This window comes from Chiloscyllium punctatum, chromosome 2, assembly GCF_047496795.1.
Source record: "Chiloscyllium punctatum isolate Juve2018m chromosome 2, sChiPun1.3, whole genome shotgun sequence".
NCBI classification, from domain to species: domain Eukaryota; kingdom Metazoa; phylum Chordata; class Chondrichthyes; order Orectolobiformes; family Hemiscylliidae; genus Chiloscyllium; species Chiloscyllium punctatum.
In genome coordinates, this window is record NC_092740.1 from 69,732,965 (window position 1) to 69,750,111 (window position 17,147).

The following is a 17,147-nucleotide window of genomic DNA, read 5'->3' on the forward strand; positions in this document are numbered from 1 at the left end:
CTCTGCAATTTCGATTGATAACTTCACTATTATTCAATATATTGCCTTCAGTGATGCATGTCATAATGCACTGATCACGCATATAGAACAAGGAAGAAAATTCAACAAATTCTTTAAAAAAATCATGCTGTATAATTACTTAAAACAAAATCTTTTCAAAAAGCTCTTCCAGTTTTAAACGTTGAGAATATTTCCTCAAGTTTTTGAATCCAGAATAAAATTTAATTTCATTTAAACAGTATGACAGAGCATGCAATTTTAATAATGCAGTTTATTGGAGATGAAACAAATCTCAATACTGTTGTGAAATCAGATGATGTCTTCATTTATGGCCACTGTTCTGGTCACATTGAAAGAAACTAAACTTTTTTATCCCATGGAATTAAGACAACTTCCTCACGCTCCATCACCCTATGTAAAGTCAGTGTGTTACTGCATTAGACAAAACAAAAAAAAACCTTAGAATTAACTTCCAACATTAAATTAATACATTCGTGCCCTAAGCTTTCTGTGCAAATACAGATATCAGTGTCAAAATACATGATATATTTTTAACCAAAAAGCCCATTCAGAATTTCATTTGAACAGACAAAACAAAATCAAACACGTCATAAATCCAGCCCCCTTATATTAACAACAATGAAAAAGATCTAATTTTCTGTCACAAAAATACAACCATTAATGAAGTTTTTACATATAATTATAATGCAGAATTAAACACCTCACCAGTAGTAAGACAGTTTTATCAGCCTTTTAACAAAATAAGCCTAGAAGTAAAATCACAAGCATATTTTTCATACTTTCTGCTCCCATTTAAATCGTGCAGTTCCCTTCAACATTCATTGGTAGAACTTCGGCTTTATCGTATTGCAGGACCATCACAGGTAGAAGGAGGGATCTCTGGTTCTGATAAAAATGCAGTGGTAGCAGTTTCAGGAAGTGTTGATGTAAGAATGTGACGACATACTGGACATGTCCCAGACTGAAAGAGAACAAGTTAGTTAGCAAAGCCAATGCAATCACTCTACTCTTCCACTCTTTTCATTCAATTTGTAAAAAAATCATGTGGCATCTCCATAAAACTGGAACTTCCATGATTCTTGTAAATGCTAGCATTCTAATTTTAAACTAAATTCTTTTACTGACTTGTAATCATTTATAAATTCCATGGACAACCTCATGAATGCAGATTATCACTTGCAAGCAGGCTACTGCATTGGTGACAGGCAGTTGTAAAATTGGTCCTCAATTTGTTTGAAAGATTATGATCATTTCTTCATCAAAAATATTTCAAGAATTAACATTGGAATTTCAATGCATTTTACTGAAGAATGCCTCAATATGTGGATCACATGGTAATACACTTACTTCTGAATTATAAATTCAGGTTCAAATCCCATTCAAGGAATCTAGCATACAATTTAAGACTGAACTTTATATTTCCCCACTGTAATGTCAAAGATGCAGTCTTTCAAGTGAAACTTTTAATCAAAGCTCCATATGCCTGCTCAGGTTCAAGGAAAAGTCCCATGATATGACTGAAGGGAAGGGCAGCAATCCACAGCACCAAGTTTCATCCATCAATTAACATTACAAAAAATATTTTTCTAAACATTATCATATCACTACTTACAGTCATGTAAGCTGAAGAAGGCACTTTCACTCTACAGATGCTGCCAGCCTGTTGAGCTTTTCCAGCAATTTGTTGTTGTTGCTGATTTCCAGCATCCACAATTCTTTTGGTTTTTATTTTATCAAAGCTTTTCATCTTACACTCTTCAGGACAATTTGTAAGAATACAAATTCATGGGAAAACCCCTAATTTCTAATAAATGAGAGGAGATTGCTGATTGGTTGGGCAGTGGACTCTGGTAGAGAGGTTACTATTGACAATGATGATACATCAATAGTATAGTATTGATGATAGTTAACAGCTGGGATTTGTTCAAATTTTAAATTGGTTCATTCGGATTAGTCATGGCAATGAGAATGAACCAGTAAATGGCCATCACTTATTTTGTTACATTCAGACGTCTGTTTCAATGCAAAGAACAGGGCCCTAGGTATTTATTAATTAGATCACCACATATTCTTTGAAACTCTCAGGAATACAGACCCAGTCTCCTTAATCTCTCCTCATAAGACAATGCCCCATTCCTATAGATCATAGGAATTTATAGAAATATAAGCTTTCTATTCTATAGAAAAGCAGCAGAAAGCTGTATGCAATACTCCTGATGTGGTGTCAAGTCTCAATGCAAATGCAGCAAGACACCTTTACTCTTGCACTCAAATCCAGTCATAAACTAAGGCCAACATACTATTTGCCCTCCTCATTGCTTGCTGTGTCTGCATAGTAGCTTTTCAAGGAGGTTGCATCCACCTGGGCTGAGATTGTTTGGAGGAGTGCAATTGCGCTTAGTGTACTGGCTGACTTCCCATGTCGTGAGCTCTAACTGTCTTAGCAAGGGTCTTAGCTGGTGTAAGTGTAGCAGCAATTAAACATATATCATTTAAAACATCAAGTGCAACTTTGATTGAGGTAAATTGGCTACATTTTCCACTTTCTGACGTGAAAATGAAAGGAGATACAAGGAGAATTGAAGTATTTTCCATTCTGAGTGCTATAATGACAAAATAGCCACACAATAAATTTAAAAATCTAAGAGCAGCATCTTGTTATCAGTGCTGGAGGAAGCATGTACAAGCTGTATTGCAGTCTAGATCTCACTGGGGAGCAGAAAAACCAGACAGGACTTTTTGCAGGCTTTGAAAATACATTTTGAACCCATACTGCATATTACTTATGAATGGTATTTGTTCACCATCTGAAGGGGAGAGGTGGACTGAACAATATGTGATTGCACTGATACATCTAGCTGAATGAGATTTTAAACACCTGAGAGATGATTTCTTTAGAGATGATTATCTCTGGCAATAAAAGATCCTGCTATTGAGCACATATGTTAAGAGAAGAAATGTACTGTCAAGAAAGTTATCAACAGACAGAGAAGCTTAAACTAAAACAGAAATTGCTGGTAAAATTCTGCAGGTCTGGCAATAATGGAATGAAATTCATCCTAAGTGTTCAAACAAAGCTGAGAGGCCAATGCAATAGGAAGAATGAAGATTTGGAGTTCCAGATGGCAGATGATTAACAAATTTCATTCATCCTGGTTGAGGGAGATATAAAGCTTGGACTAGTAAGTCTAGACATGCCAGCAGAGATGTGCAGCATTTCACAGGCCACTAGCAACGACACAAAATAAAGATTACAATGATACAACTTCAGTCTTGGATGTCTTTCAGATGAAGAATATCTCTTCTGAAATAGGTAAGAGTGTGAAATCAACGTAGCATCTATTCAGCTACTCTAAGGTCTGAAAGACTAAACAGCTGATCTGAAAAAGGAAATACCAAACAAGAAAATGATCACTTCTACACATTGGATTAGCAGCATGGTAGCAGCAGTGAAAAAAGCAACTATAACACTGAAAGAATGTATAGGTCCAAAAGAAATCAACCCCAGTCTGTGCAATCTCTCATTGTTGCTAAAACTCTGCAGCCAGGTAACATGCTGGTAAGTCTCCTCTGTACTCTCCCCATTGCAAACATATCCTTTGTAAAATCTGGATGACAAAAAGAATCTCAGTTTTCTACCTGTGACCTAACCAACGTTTTATAAAGATTAGGCATAACCTCACTGCTCTTAAACTCTATGCCTTGGCTAAGGACGTTAAGTATGCCTTATGCCTTCTTATCTAGCTGCCTTGTGCTACTTTAAGCGCACCAAAGTCCCTCTGATCCCTGGTACGTCCCAGAGTCCGATTGAACAACATGTATTTTCTTGCCTTATTTGCCCTGTCCAAGTGCATTCTCTCATACTTATCCAGATTGAATTCCATTTGCCATCAATTTGCTCATCTGACCATCTATTTATAACTTCCTGTAGTTTACACCTATTCTCACTATTTACCACCCCACCAATTTTTGTGTGATTTCCAAACTTGCTGATTAATCATCCCACAGTGAAGTCTAAATCATTTTGATTACACCAAACAGCAAGGACCCAAACACAGTTCCCTACAGAATCCCACTTGTCACAGTCTTCCAGTCAGACAACCACCTTCAATCATCACTCTCTACTTACTGTCACTCAGTTAATTCTGGCTGCAATTAGCCAAACTTTCTTCACTATCAGTCTCCCACGTGGGACCAGATCAAAAATCGTGCGAAAGTCCAAGTAGACTATGTCAAATGCCTTGCCTCCACCTACTTGGTCACCTCTTCAAAGAATTCAATTAAGTTGGTCAGACATGACTTCTCCTTCTTAAAATCATGCTGACTGTTCTTGATTAATTCCTGCCTCCCCAAGTGCTGATTAATTCTGTCCCTCTGAAGTGCTTCCAATAATTTCCCCACCACTGAGGTTAGACTGACTGTTGGTTGTTTTGTTTCCTCTCTCCTTAAATAACAGTACCACACTGGCAAGCTTCCAGCCCTCTGGCACCTCATCTTTAGCCAGGATGAAAGATTATTTTTAGTGGCCCTGCTATTTCCATCCTTGCCTCACTCAATAGCCTAGAATACATTCCATCTAGCTTTGGAGATTTATCTACTTTTAAGCCTGTCAGACCATGCAGAATCGGAGTGATATTTGAGTAAAGATCAAGCACCAGCTTTTATCAGAATTCAGCTACTAGTGATGAAAATACCAATGCAAAGGTGCTAACTACAATGTCAATGATGAAGCCACCTTGCAATGTGATATCAACTGGATAGGGCTTGGAGAAATCCTTATGCAGCAAGAACAATCAAGTACATTTGTAAACATGGCATTAATGCAAACTGAACAGTAGACTTAGACTAAGGAGGACTACTAGCTGTTTTTCTTTATTTGAGAGCATTTTAATCAATATCTGCTTGGGAATAACAAAGTGATGAAAGAGTCTGACCATAAGTCACTTCAAAGCATCTTTCTCAAACTGGTTCTAACTACTTAAAACATCTGTAAAGAATGCTACTTCATTTGCAAAAACATCAGGACATAAAATATATAAAAGGGAAATTGATGTACATTATTGTGCTGTTCAGTGCAGCACTCCCTAAGAAAGAAATTAAGGATGCTAAGGCAGAGTGTGAAATCTGCCTGATTTGGTGAGAAGCAATAGCTTGATATTTTCTGGGAAGTCATCAAGACAGCAGGGATGTAGAATCTGAAAATCAAGTGTCTTGTTTAAATCAGATAATTGTGCAACAACATATGAGTCTCCAAACCCTTCAGGAAGTAGTGATGAAAGAATAACCTTAGAGAGCGTATTGGGAAAACTGAAATGAAATAATCAGTCAAGATGGCAGTTTATACATAGGAATTAGTCATTATCCCCAAGGAAATGAAAAAGAATTGAGGCACATCCATACAAGCCATCAGTGAATTAAGTCTAGTTGTGGGAAGCTAAGAGAAGTGCTCTACTGGCCAAATATGAGCAATGAGATTAAGAATCACATCAGCCAGTGGACCTGCAATGGAATTCAGGGAGCTAGGTAGAAAATTAGCAAGCAGACATAGAAAGCAATCTATTAACTTCATTGGCTGAATGGCTGGTTTGCAACGCAGGGTGACACCAACAGCGTGCGTTCACTTCCTGCATTGGCTGAGGTTACTGTTAAGGACCCTCCTGCCCAACCTCTCCCGTCACTTAAGGTGTGGGGATCCTCAGGTTAAACTACCACTGGTTAGACCTCATCTGGAAAGTCTAATTCTGGGGACCACAATATAAAAAGAATGTGAATGCACTGGGGAGGGCGCAGAAGAGTTTGACAATGGCTACTGGGATGAGGAACTTCAGTAAGTAATGGAAAAATGTAAGGGCACTAAAACTGTTACAGCACTATGTCGCACAACTTACCCAGAAACAGAATGTTTTAGATCTAGTAATGCATAATGAGAACAGGATCAGTTAGACATCTTGGAGTTAAGGATCTTCGATGGGATAGCAACAGCAAGATGTTAGAATTTCAAACTCAAACTTGAAGGCAAACAACTCAGGTTTCAAACCAGTATCCTTAAGGTAAATAAAGGCATTTACAAAGGTAAAAAAAAAAGTCTAGGAAAAAGTGAGGATTGCAGATGCTGGAGATCAGAGTTGAAAAGTGTGGTGCTGGAAAAGCAAACCAGTTCATGCAGCATTTGTGGAGCAGGAGAGTCGCGTTTCAGGCATAAGCCCTTCATCATTCTTGACTCTCCTGCTCCTTAGATGGCCCCGGTCCTGCTGTGCTTTTCCAGCACCACACTATTCGACTATAAAAGAAGTCTCTAAAGTGAAGTGGGGAAATAGACTAAAGGGTAAAGTCAGTGAATAGTCAATGATAGATAGATAAATTTAAGTAGATATTTCATAATGCTCAGAAACAAATTATGCTGGTCAAAAGGAAAGAATTGATGAGAAGGACGAAGCAGAAGAATGAATAACAAAAAGGTAGTTAAGAAGAATATCCAATCAAAAACTAAGGCATACAAAGGAACAAAAACAAATTCTAAAGGAAAAAGTCATATCAGACTTGAAATGTTAACTCTGCTTCTCTCTCCATAGATGCCCATAAGCCCGAGTTTTCCACAAGATTGGGATGTTTTGTTTTAGGAACCAGCCTTGGCTGACTTAGAAGCTAATAAAGGAGTAGAAAATTGATGATACAAGTAAATTAGCAAGAAATATGAAAACAAACAATAAGAACTTCTATTGATACATAAGACAAAGCAGCTAAAGTGAGTGTGGGACCTCTTGAGGATGTGAATGCAAAATTGATAAAGAACATGGAAAAAGCAGATAATTTAAACAAGTATTTTGCTCTTCACAATGGAACAAATAATGAACATCCTAAAGATGTCTGGGAAAATGGATATCAGCAGAAGGAACGAGGAAATAAAGGCCTGATGTACCTCTGCATTATTCTTGCCTGGACTAAGTCAGCATCTGTTTCCCAACCCAAACTGCACTTGAACTCAGAGGGCAGTAAACCACACTGCTGTTGCTTTGGAGCCACATGTCAGTCAGATCAGGTAAAAATAGCAAATTTCATTCCTGCACGATCATTTGGCCAGAAGCTCATCTCAGAGTTAAGTATAACACCAAGTTTGTAAGCAGCCTGTTTCTGTTCCAGCAGTTGCCACAGAGTTAGATTCAACAGCTAGAAAATGAAGTTTGTGGCAAAGTCTGAAAACAGTGACCTCAGTTTTCTCTACATTTAGTAAAAATATTACTATAAAAACATTTACATTAATTCCTATTGTGTAATTCAACATTAGTTCTGCAGATTACAAAATAACTTAAAAATAATAAAATAACCTTTCTTTTAAAAGGTAAGCCAAATGTAATCAGAATAGAAGAACAAATCAATATTTTAATCTTAAGTTTTTTTATTAAATAAATTGATTTAAATTCAGATCAGTAGTACATACCTTCTGTAGCCAGAGGGTTACACATGGCCTATGAAATAGATGATGACATGGTAACTCCGTCACCAACTCCTCCTTCACATATTCGCTGCAACAGATGGCACAGGATTGCTCCAGGCCTACAGGATCAATAGTAGAATGGCCATTTAGAGTCACAGTAAATCATAGAGGCATACAACATTGTAACATGCTTTTCAACCCACCAAGTCTATGCCAACCAATAAACACCAAATTACACTTATGCCATTTACCTGCCCGTTGTTCATAGCCTCCATTTTAAGTACTGTAGTCATCCTGATGCTTCTTAAATGTTGCAAGAGTTCCTGCCTTCACCAACCTGTCAGACAGCATGCTCCAAATTCCTACCCCACTCTGTGTAAAAACATTTTTTTCAAATCTCCCCTAAACCACTTGCTCTTCACCTTAAATTTATACCCTCTAGTCTTAGATGTGTCTGCCATGCAAAAGAGATGCCCACAATCTAATCTTGTCCATGCCTCTCAAAGTTGGAAACCACCATTAGATACTCCATGGAAAACAAACCCATATTTTGCAATCTCTTCTGATAACTGAGACTTCTAAACTTAGGCAAGATACTGGTGAATCTCTCCGCAATGCAATCACATCCTTCCAACAGCATGGCAACCAGAACTGCATGCACAGTTATAGAGTCATAGAGATGTACAGCACGGAGATAGACCTTTCGGTCCAACCCATCCATGCCGACCAGATATCTTAACTCAATCTAGTCCTACCAGCCAGCACCTGGTCCATATCCATCCAAACTCTTCCTATTCATATACTCATCCAAATGCCTTTTAAATGTTGCAATTGTGCTAGCCTCCACCACTTCCTCTGGCAGCTCATTCCATACATGTACCACCCACTGTGTGAAAAAGTTGCCCCTTAGGTTTCTTTTATATAGTTCTATGGCCTAACAATGCCTTAGCAAGTTGAAACAAGACTTTGTTACTCCTCTATTCTGCAGCCCAGCTAACGAGGGCAAGCATCCTATATGCATTTTCACCACCTTATCTACCAGTGCTGACATCATTAGGATGGACTAGAACACCAAGCTCCCTTTGTTCCTCAGTTCCTAGGGATATATCATTCATTGACTACATCCTTCCCTTATAGACTTCCCAAAATGCATCACCTTACACTTGTTGGGATTAAATTTAATTTGCCATTGCTCAGTCCAAATTACCAATTGATCAATATCAGACTACAGCCTGAAACCATTTGATTCCAGTTTGTTAACTTGCCTTGGTAGCATTGACTCTTAACTTTTGTACCAGCCTTCCATGTGGAACCTTGACAAACGCCTTATTGAAGTCCATTAAAACATTGCACTAACCTCATCAATATATTTTGTCACCTTTAGTCAGAATGGAATTCCCACTAACAAATCTGTGCTGACGATGCCTGATCAATCCCTGCCTTTCCAAGTACAGTATTCATTAATCCTCTCCTGCAGAATGTTTTCCTAATAACTGGTGTGTAATTACCTGGCCCCTCTCTGCTGTCTTTCTTAATTTAAGAGACAATATTAGCTATCCTCAAGCCATCTAGCACTACTACACCTGCAGCCAAAGTATTAGATACTTCTACCAGAACTCCAGAAATCTCCTCCCTTCCCTCCCATAAAGCATGGGATACATTTCATCAGGCCCTGGGCATTTATGCACCTTTATGCTTACTAAAACATCTAATACCTTACTCGTACTTGGAAAATGCCTGGAGGTTTTCCATTATCCTCTCTGCCAAAGATATTCCATGGCCTCCAAACTTCTTCTTTAAGCAACCCTCTATACACAATACTTTTGATGGGCCTCCCCTGTTTTTAATATGCTGTGCTTGACATATCCTTCTTTCTTTTTTCTTTATCAAACCCTTGATATCCCAGGTTCTGTGGACTTGCTGCCCTTGCCTTTCACTCTTAGGAGAACATGCTGGCCTTGAATTCTCGCTATGGTACTTTTAAAAGACCTCCATTTTCCAAATATAGATTTACCTACAAGTAGCTGCTCCAATTTTATGTTTGCCAGATCCTGTCTAAAGACAGTGAAATCAGTCTTCCCTCAATCTAGACATTTAACTTCTGCACTATTCTTAAACCTTTCAAGAATAACTTTGAAACTTAAGAGTTATGGTCACTATCGTGTCTGCGTGGGTTTCCTCCGGGTGCTCCGGTTTCCTCCCACAGTCCAAAGATGTGCAGGTCAGGTGAATGGGCCATGCTAAATTGCCCATAGTGTTAGGTAAGGGGTAGATGTAGGGGTATAGGTGGGTTGCGCTTCAGCGGGGCGGTGTGGACTTGTTGGGCCGAAGGGCCTGTTTCCACACTAAGTAATCTAATCTAATCTAATCGCAACATGCCCACTAACCAATATTTCAACCGCTTTATTGCATTATTTGCTAGAACACAAATCACAGATCCAGGACACAATTGTACAATTGTTGTTTGAAATGAAAAACATTATCCTGTATTTAAGAACATGTTAATACATTACTATTCCATTTAGACTACAGCAATAACATTGCTCAGCCTCCACAAATTACTTCTTTTTCAGAACATAGTTATTATGCAGCTGACAAGAAGCCCCCATTCATTTATGTGAATCAGAGTCATAGGGATGTACAGCACAGAAACAGACCCTTCAGTCCAAATCGTCCATGCCAACCAGTTATCCTAATCTAATCTAGTCCCATCTGCCAGCACTTGGCCCATATTTATATTCATATACCAATTCAGATGCCATTTAAATGCTGTAATTGTACCAGCCACCCCCACTTCCTCTGGCAGCTCATTCCATACACACACCAACCTCTGCGTGAAAAAGTTGTCCCTTAGGTCTCTTTTATATCTTTCCCCTCTCACCCTAAACCTATGCTTTCTAGATCTGGAAAAGACTTTGTCTATTTATCCTATCGATGCCCCTCATGATTTTATAAACCTCTTATAAGGTCACCTCCTCAGCCTCCGATGCTTTAGGCAAACAGCCCCAGTCTGTTCAGCCTCTCTCTATAGCTCAAATCCTTCAACACTGGCAAAATCCTGTAAGTCTTTTCTGAACCCTTTCAAGTTTCATAACATCCTTCTGATAGGAAGGAGACCAGAATCACATACAACATTCCAAACATGGCCTAACCAATGTCCTGTCCAGCCACAACATGATGTCCCAACTCCTCTACTCAATGCTCTGACCAGTTTAAATAGAAATTAAGCATTCAATTAGAATACTACTTATAACTTTTTCATAATGGAGATAAACTGTTTGGTTAATCATTAAACATGTCATGTTATACTCGTCCAATGTTGCTTAATAGCATCTTCATCCTCTGCAACCTCTGTCACAACAAAAAACAAGATTAATGTTGTGGAATCACTATTGCTTTGCAAGTTACCCATTAAATTTCAGAACATCTGGACTTGGCTGTACAAATGGTCCCCAATTTACCAGTGTCTGATTTACAATAACTCGTAGTAATGAACAAGATTCCCACATTGGGGTGTATTGATATTACAGTCCAACATATAAACATTTACTCATACTTATACTGTACGGTATTACATTCAGACTTGTATATAGTCAACTTATGAACATACTCAAGAACAGAATCAGTTCTTAACCTGGGGACCACCTGCATAGTACTTCTCTCATTGATGCTTCATCAAGTATTTTGGAGCTCTGTTCCCAACTTATTTTTGGGAGCACACCTCCACTACGATTTAAGAAAGTTCCCCTCCTTCTGAGGACAACTGGGGCAGCTGAGCAGCAATGCCCATGATACAAAATCATCTTTCAAAATAAAAAAAATTCAACCTTGGGTAATTGCCCTTCTTCTGAATATGACACAAGTGTGAATGTGTGATGCCACTTAGGTAGTAACTAATATCTTGTCACTAGATAATGCGTCATTATCTAATTAGATAGTACTGCCACTGCTGAAATCAGCTAATTCTGTACTATGAGGGGGATCAAATTAGTATTTTGCTTAATTTATTCTTTGAAGGAGGAAAACTCCAACACTCGCATATCAAATTACAATCAAAATAATGAATGAGATTTGTGATACTAGCTTCAAATAAATTTCTATTGTATGATTTTATTTATTTTTCAAACTTTATGTCAGGGCCTACTCAAATCATTTAGGTTAACAAAATAATTTTCAGAAACATCAACGCATCAAATAATGCCACAAGTATTTATAAATATATTAAGTCACTTACCGTTATGCCCCTCAGAAATTGAAACTTGTGGTAAGCATTCAATTGTTTCCTTGGGAGCTGGAGGGGGAGCTTGCTCACCATCTATGGCCAGAGACTCAAGGTGTGCTAAAGCAGCCTTTAAATAAAAACAGATTTAAAACTGAAACATTAAAATGTAACAGAAAAAAAACTAAAATGTTAGTTTGTGTATACTTTATGCATCAGTATATATGAAAAAATATACTTAAAATTACTCTATATACAATATGAATACCTTTGTACCTTTGTGAATAGAATCAAATTGCTACAACATGTGATCAAATGCAATACTGAATCAGGTACAAGTGAACTGCAACATAAGGGTACTACTGCACTAACCTTGGCCATTGCACTGAAAGGAGCTCATCACCATATTCAATTGGGCTTAATATTTGTCTCAAAATGTTGCATTATAGAATCTAATGAATGCAAACTACTAATTATAATTATACTGTATTTTAATTTTAATAGGTTCACTACATGTTCATAGAATATGCATAGTTTAAATATCTCACACAGTGGGATATGGCAGAAGAAACCTGTAGATAAATTACATTCCTTAAACTCTTTTCACATTACTTTATAACTTCAATTTTTATTTCTTGCTCTGGGGCAGCACAGTGGCTTACTGGTTAGCACTGATGCCTCACAGCGCCAGGGACCTGGATTTAATTCCAACCTCAGGCAACTGACTGTGTATGGAGTCTTCCCACAGTCAAAACATGTGCAGGTTAGGTGGATTAGCCATGGGGAATGCAGAGTTACAGATACAAGGTGGGGGGTGGGATGCTGCTCGAGGGTCAGTGTGAACTCAATGAGCAGAAATGGCCTGCTTCACACTGTAGGGATTCTTTAATTTTATCTTTGGCACAGAGGCAGAGTAACAAGAGCTCCAATTCAGAAGAGCAAGTCGATAAAGCAGGACTTAAGATTTCAGAACGATTAAGAGTACCGGTGTTATGAAGCTGTAGAGAGAAAGTGTGAAAGCTGGCAAGGACTAAACAAACACAGAGTGTGCTGAAAAAGTTAAAAAAAAATGCAACATTTGGCTTGAACCAAATAGCTGAACTGAGTTGCTATGGTACACAACAAATTTGAAATCGGCCAATCAGTTTAAATTATGCCCCAAGATACCAAGCTCCAAGTGAATTTGAATTTTACTGTTTTGACGACATCAAACCAATGAGACGATCCGTTGTTTTGGGGTATAAAATTCAGCCATTTTGAACAGTAAGCCAGAGCAGTAAAGAGCACTAACAAATAGACTGCCCGCAGAGATGCTCTCTAAAAGGTATCTTTTCATAAGAAATCTGTGCAGCAGAAGATCGAAGAACAGACCCATAAAAATCTACATAGGAAGATACAGAGGAGAATTGACACAGCTGAGTGGTTTTGAAATTTGAACTTTTGTAAAACCTACTCGGGGGGCATTTTATCAGATCAGTATATTGTTGTAGAGTGGGAGGTAGATAAATCAAAGAAGGCTTACAGTGTAGATAGTTGTTTAATGCTTTTTTTTCCTTGGAGATAAGAATAAATTGTTAATATTTTCTTTAAATAGTGGGATATGGTAGTTCTTTGTCACTCATACTTTTACAGATTACAAGGTAAGGTAAGGTAAGCTTTCCACACTGTAATGTAATCTAAAATCTAAGCTTTTCTGTGTGTCTGGTGTAAATTAGTAGAGGTATTTACTCAGTGTTGGATCACCGATAAAAGTGCAGTATGAAACTGCACCTGGTTATAGTCCAACAGATTTATTTGGAAGCACACTAGCTTTCGGAGCACAGGTCCTTTATCAGGTGATTGTCACTGATGAACCACCTGATGAAGGAGCAGAGCTCCAAAAGCGAGTGCTTCCAATTAAACCTGTTGGATTATAACCTGGTGTTGTGTGATTTTTAACTTTTACACCCCAGTCAAACACCGGCATCTCTAAATTATGAAACTGCATAAGACTACGAGCAAGATAAGCTAGAGTTGTGAGTTCATGCTTATCTGAAAGGTCTGCAATTGCAAAAAAGCAGCTGTAAGTATTTTTCTGTTGGTTAAATTCTTTCATTATATTTGCAAAAGTTACTTTCGATAGTGACAATGACTTGAGAAATGTGATGTTAATAAATCAGTGAAAAGCTCGACTCTAGGCAGATTATGTATACTATAGGTTGCAACTCACTAGTCTGGTAGCATCAGTACCAGGTCTTCACCAATCAGAGTACATTTCCCAATCATAAATGGTCATGTATCAGGATCAGCTTCTGAGCTTTCAAATCCATTTCTTTCGCTAAACACTTGGGTTACCACTGACCAGAAAGTGAACCAGCCTACCCATATAACTACTGTGACTAACAAGAGCGGGTCAGAGACTAGGAATCCTGCACTAAGCAACTCACTTCTGACTCTCCAAAGCCTCTCCACGAGCTACAAAGCACAAGTCAGGGGTGTGATGGAATATTCCTGACTTGCCTATATGAAAGCAGCTGCAACAATACTTGAGAAGTGTGACCCCATCCAGATCAAAGCAGCCCAATTTAATTGCATCATGTTCACAAACATCTATTCCCTTCGCCATTGACATATAGTTGTAGTTCTGTGTACCATTTACAACATGCACAAATTTTGTCAAGGTTCCTTCAAGAGTAACTTCAGAATACATGACTATTATAATCTAGAAGAACAAGGGAAGCATATACATGGAATACCACCACCTTCAAATTCTCCTTCAAGTCACTCACCATCCTGACTCAGAAAGATATCATTATTCCTTCAGAGTTGCTGGGGCAAGATCCTGGAACTCTCTCCCTGACAGCATTGTAGGCATACCTACACAAATGGACTACAGTTTACCTCCAACTTTTCAAGGCAATTGGTGACAGATAATAAATGTTGGCCCATCCAGCAAATGAATGAAAAAAAATACCTGCCATTCTTGCTAATGATGTAATTAAATCTTTCATAAAAACAAGTCTCAAAGTGCTCCTTATTCTTGTCCTTCAACCAACTCAGTCATTCATTTAATTTGCTGGTTTCAATGTTTTGATTTGCATAAAATTGGAAGTTCTACTGACCCTATATTACAACACGTACTTCCTTTCTTGCGAAATTCCAAATTGTCACTGAGCCAGATACTAATAGATCCGAAGCACATAAACTTTGCGTTCAGATTCAATGAATTTAAATACATTGGATGCCCAAAGATACTTGGGAATGCGGATCTATAGATCTCTAAAATATCACAAACATGTGTAGAACATAATCAAGAATGCGAATGGAATGCTGGCCTTTACATTTTACGGACTGGAGTATAAGGCTGTATAAGTATTGTAGGAGAAAGTGAGGACTGCAGATGCTGGAGATCAGAGCTGAAAATGTGTTGCTGGCAAAGCACAGCAGGTCAGGCAGCATCCAAGGAGGAGAATCGACGTTTCAGGCATGAGCCCTTCTTCAGGAATGTATAAGTATTGTTTCAGTTATATAAAACCCTAGTGAGACAATACTCTGGCTTCAAGAGGTGTATTTTATCCTGATTTTTTTTGAATGAAGAAAAGTTGAGATAGAGGGGTTGAGTAGATTATTCAAACCCAATGAAGTAACCAGTTGAAGCCTTGGCTTTTTTTAAAAAGTTGGAACAAATCAAGCAGCCTGAGTAGGTGGAGCCAAGCTCCCATGGAACCAGGGCTTTTAGTTTTAGCTTTCAGCAGTTGCTGGAGTCTTGAAGTTGGATATGGAAGCTTTTATTCCTCTCTGCTACACCTAAAGCCGGAGCTGTCTTCCTGCTGCTAGAATTGCATGTGAGACAATTTTACTGAATTTGTCTTTGTTGAGAGTGTGGTGCTGGAAAAGCTCAGTAGGTCAGGCAGCATTCTCCTGTTCTTTGGATGCTGCATGACCTGCTGTGCTTTTCCAGCACCACACTTTCAATTCTGATCTCCAATGTCTGCAGTCCTCACTTTCTCCTCCTGAATTTGCCTTTTACAAGGGTGCATTTATGGGTTGTTGTTATACTGGATCAGTAAATGAGTAGTAGTTAACATTTATATTATGTTATGCATTTTGATAGTTACAGTTAAACTTCTTTTAAAAAATTGCCTGCATTTTAACTGTAGTTCAAAAATAAAGTGTGTTTCGCTTAAAGTTGAGTAGCTTGTCCAATCAAATTGCATCTGGAACACAACACCCTACACTTACCTTTAAAATAAGAAAACATTACGGCAAGACTATCTTAATATATTTTGAGGTGGTTTGGACTGGTCCACAACAAACTAGGGGCACTTGTCAAGATCAAAATCTCTAATTCCAGATTGAGTTGAGGATTGTTGGATTCAAAGGCAGCGAGTGGTATTTTATATTTCAGATGTTGCATTTGGTTGGTTTAAACAATGTGTGCCCTATGTAATAATGGTCCTTTCAGTCGCTTAGAGTTTCCGAGGGCTGAAAGTATTCACTTCAGTATTTATAATAAACAAACAAGGCAAGGATTTCAAAAATAGCAAACAAATTGAAGTTGAGTGCCTGTGTCTGAAAAGAATGGGAAAATAATTGCAGCAATAACTCTACATTTACAATTGCCAGGAATGCAATCAAAATCATTGGAGATTGCTGAAATTCAAAAGCAGCATGAATTAAGAGGCAATAGCAAAGATAAGAAAAAAATAGCCCTGGCAGAACAAAAAGAAAGGATGGCCCTAGCAGAAGGAAGGGAGGGAGGGAGTCTTTGAACTTCGGATGTTGGAACTGAAAACTCAAAGTCGACTTTAAATAGCAAAGGAAGAGGTGAAAGGTAGGAGTAGTGATGCAGACAGTGATGGAGAGCAATCCCATTGTAGCCAAAGGCCCGGTGGGGATCTTATTAAATATGCCCAAGCATCGCCAAAGTTCAATGAGAAGGATGTAGAAGCCTTTTCTATTTCATTTCAGAAAGTGGCTGAATAAATGAAATGGTCAGTGACCATGTGGATACTGTTGATACAAACAACATTGGCAGACAGAGCTAGTGAGGTATTTGCATCACTATCGGAGGACATATCTGGGGAGTATAACAAGGTGGAAGATGCCATCTTAAAAGAATATGAGCTAGTAGCAGAAGTCTACACATAACGTTTTAGAAATCAGAGGAGGGAACTTGGTCAAAAGTACACAGAGTTTGAAAGGATCAAATAAAGTAATTTTGATAGATGGATAAGGACACTGAAAACAGATTAAACACATAATGCTATTAGAGAGAATTATTTTAGAGGAGATCAAAAATTCACTCCCAGAAGTAACAAGAACACATGGAAGAGCAGAGCTAAAATTGCATGAATAGCAACAGAAATGGCTAATGAGGAGCAGTCAATTCATAAATCAAAGCTTGGCTTCTGACATCGATTTGGGGAAAAGAGAAATCCTCAGGATGTAAGGGAAAAACAGATCCCATTGAAAATAGTGAAGATAGTTTAC

At 38.2% G+C, this 17,147-nt stretch overlaps 1 protein-coding gene across 5 annotated transcripts in view; it reads right to left on the reverse strand.

The window, feature by feature from the left end:
- Positions 1 to 251: 251 nt before the first annotated feature.
- pja2 (praja ring finger ubiquitin ligase 2) overlaps positions 252 to 17,147 on the reverse strand; it is an 84,757-nt gene continuing 67,861 nt past the window's right edge. For all 5 annotated transcript variants that reach the window (XM_072583642.1, XM_072583644.1, XM_072583643.1 and 2 more), the window contains 3 exons: positions 11,691 to 11,805; positions 7,460 to 7,575; positions 252 to 982 (listed from right to left, as the gene is read on the reverse strand). In XM_072583642.1, the coding sequence (XP_072439743.1) occupies positions 860 to 982; positions 7,460 to 7,575; positions 11,691 to 11,805 (354 nt within the window). In that variant the 3' untranslated portion in view covers positions 252 to 859. The remainder of the gene's footprint in view (positions 983 to 7,459; positions 7,576 to 11,690; positions 11,806 to 17,147) is intronic.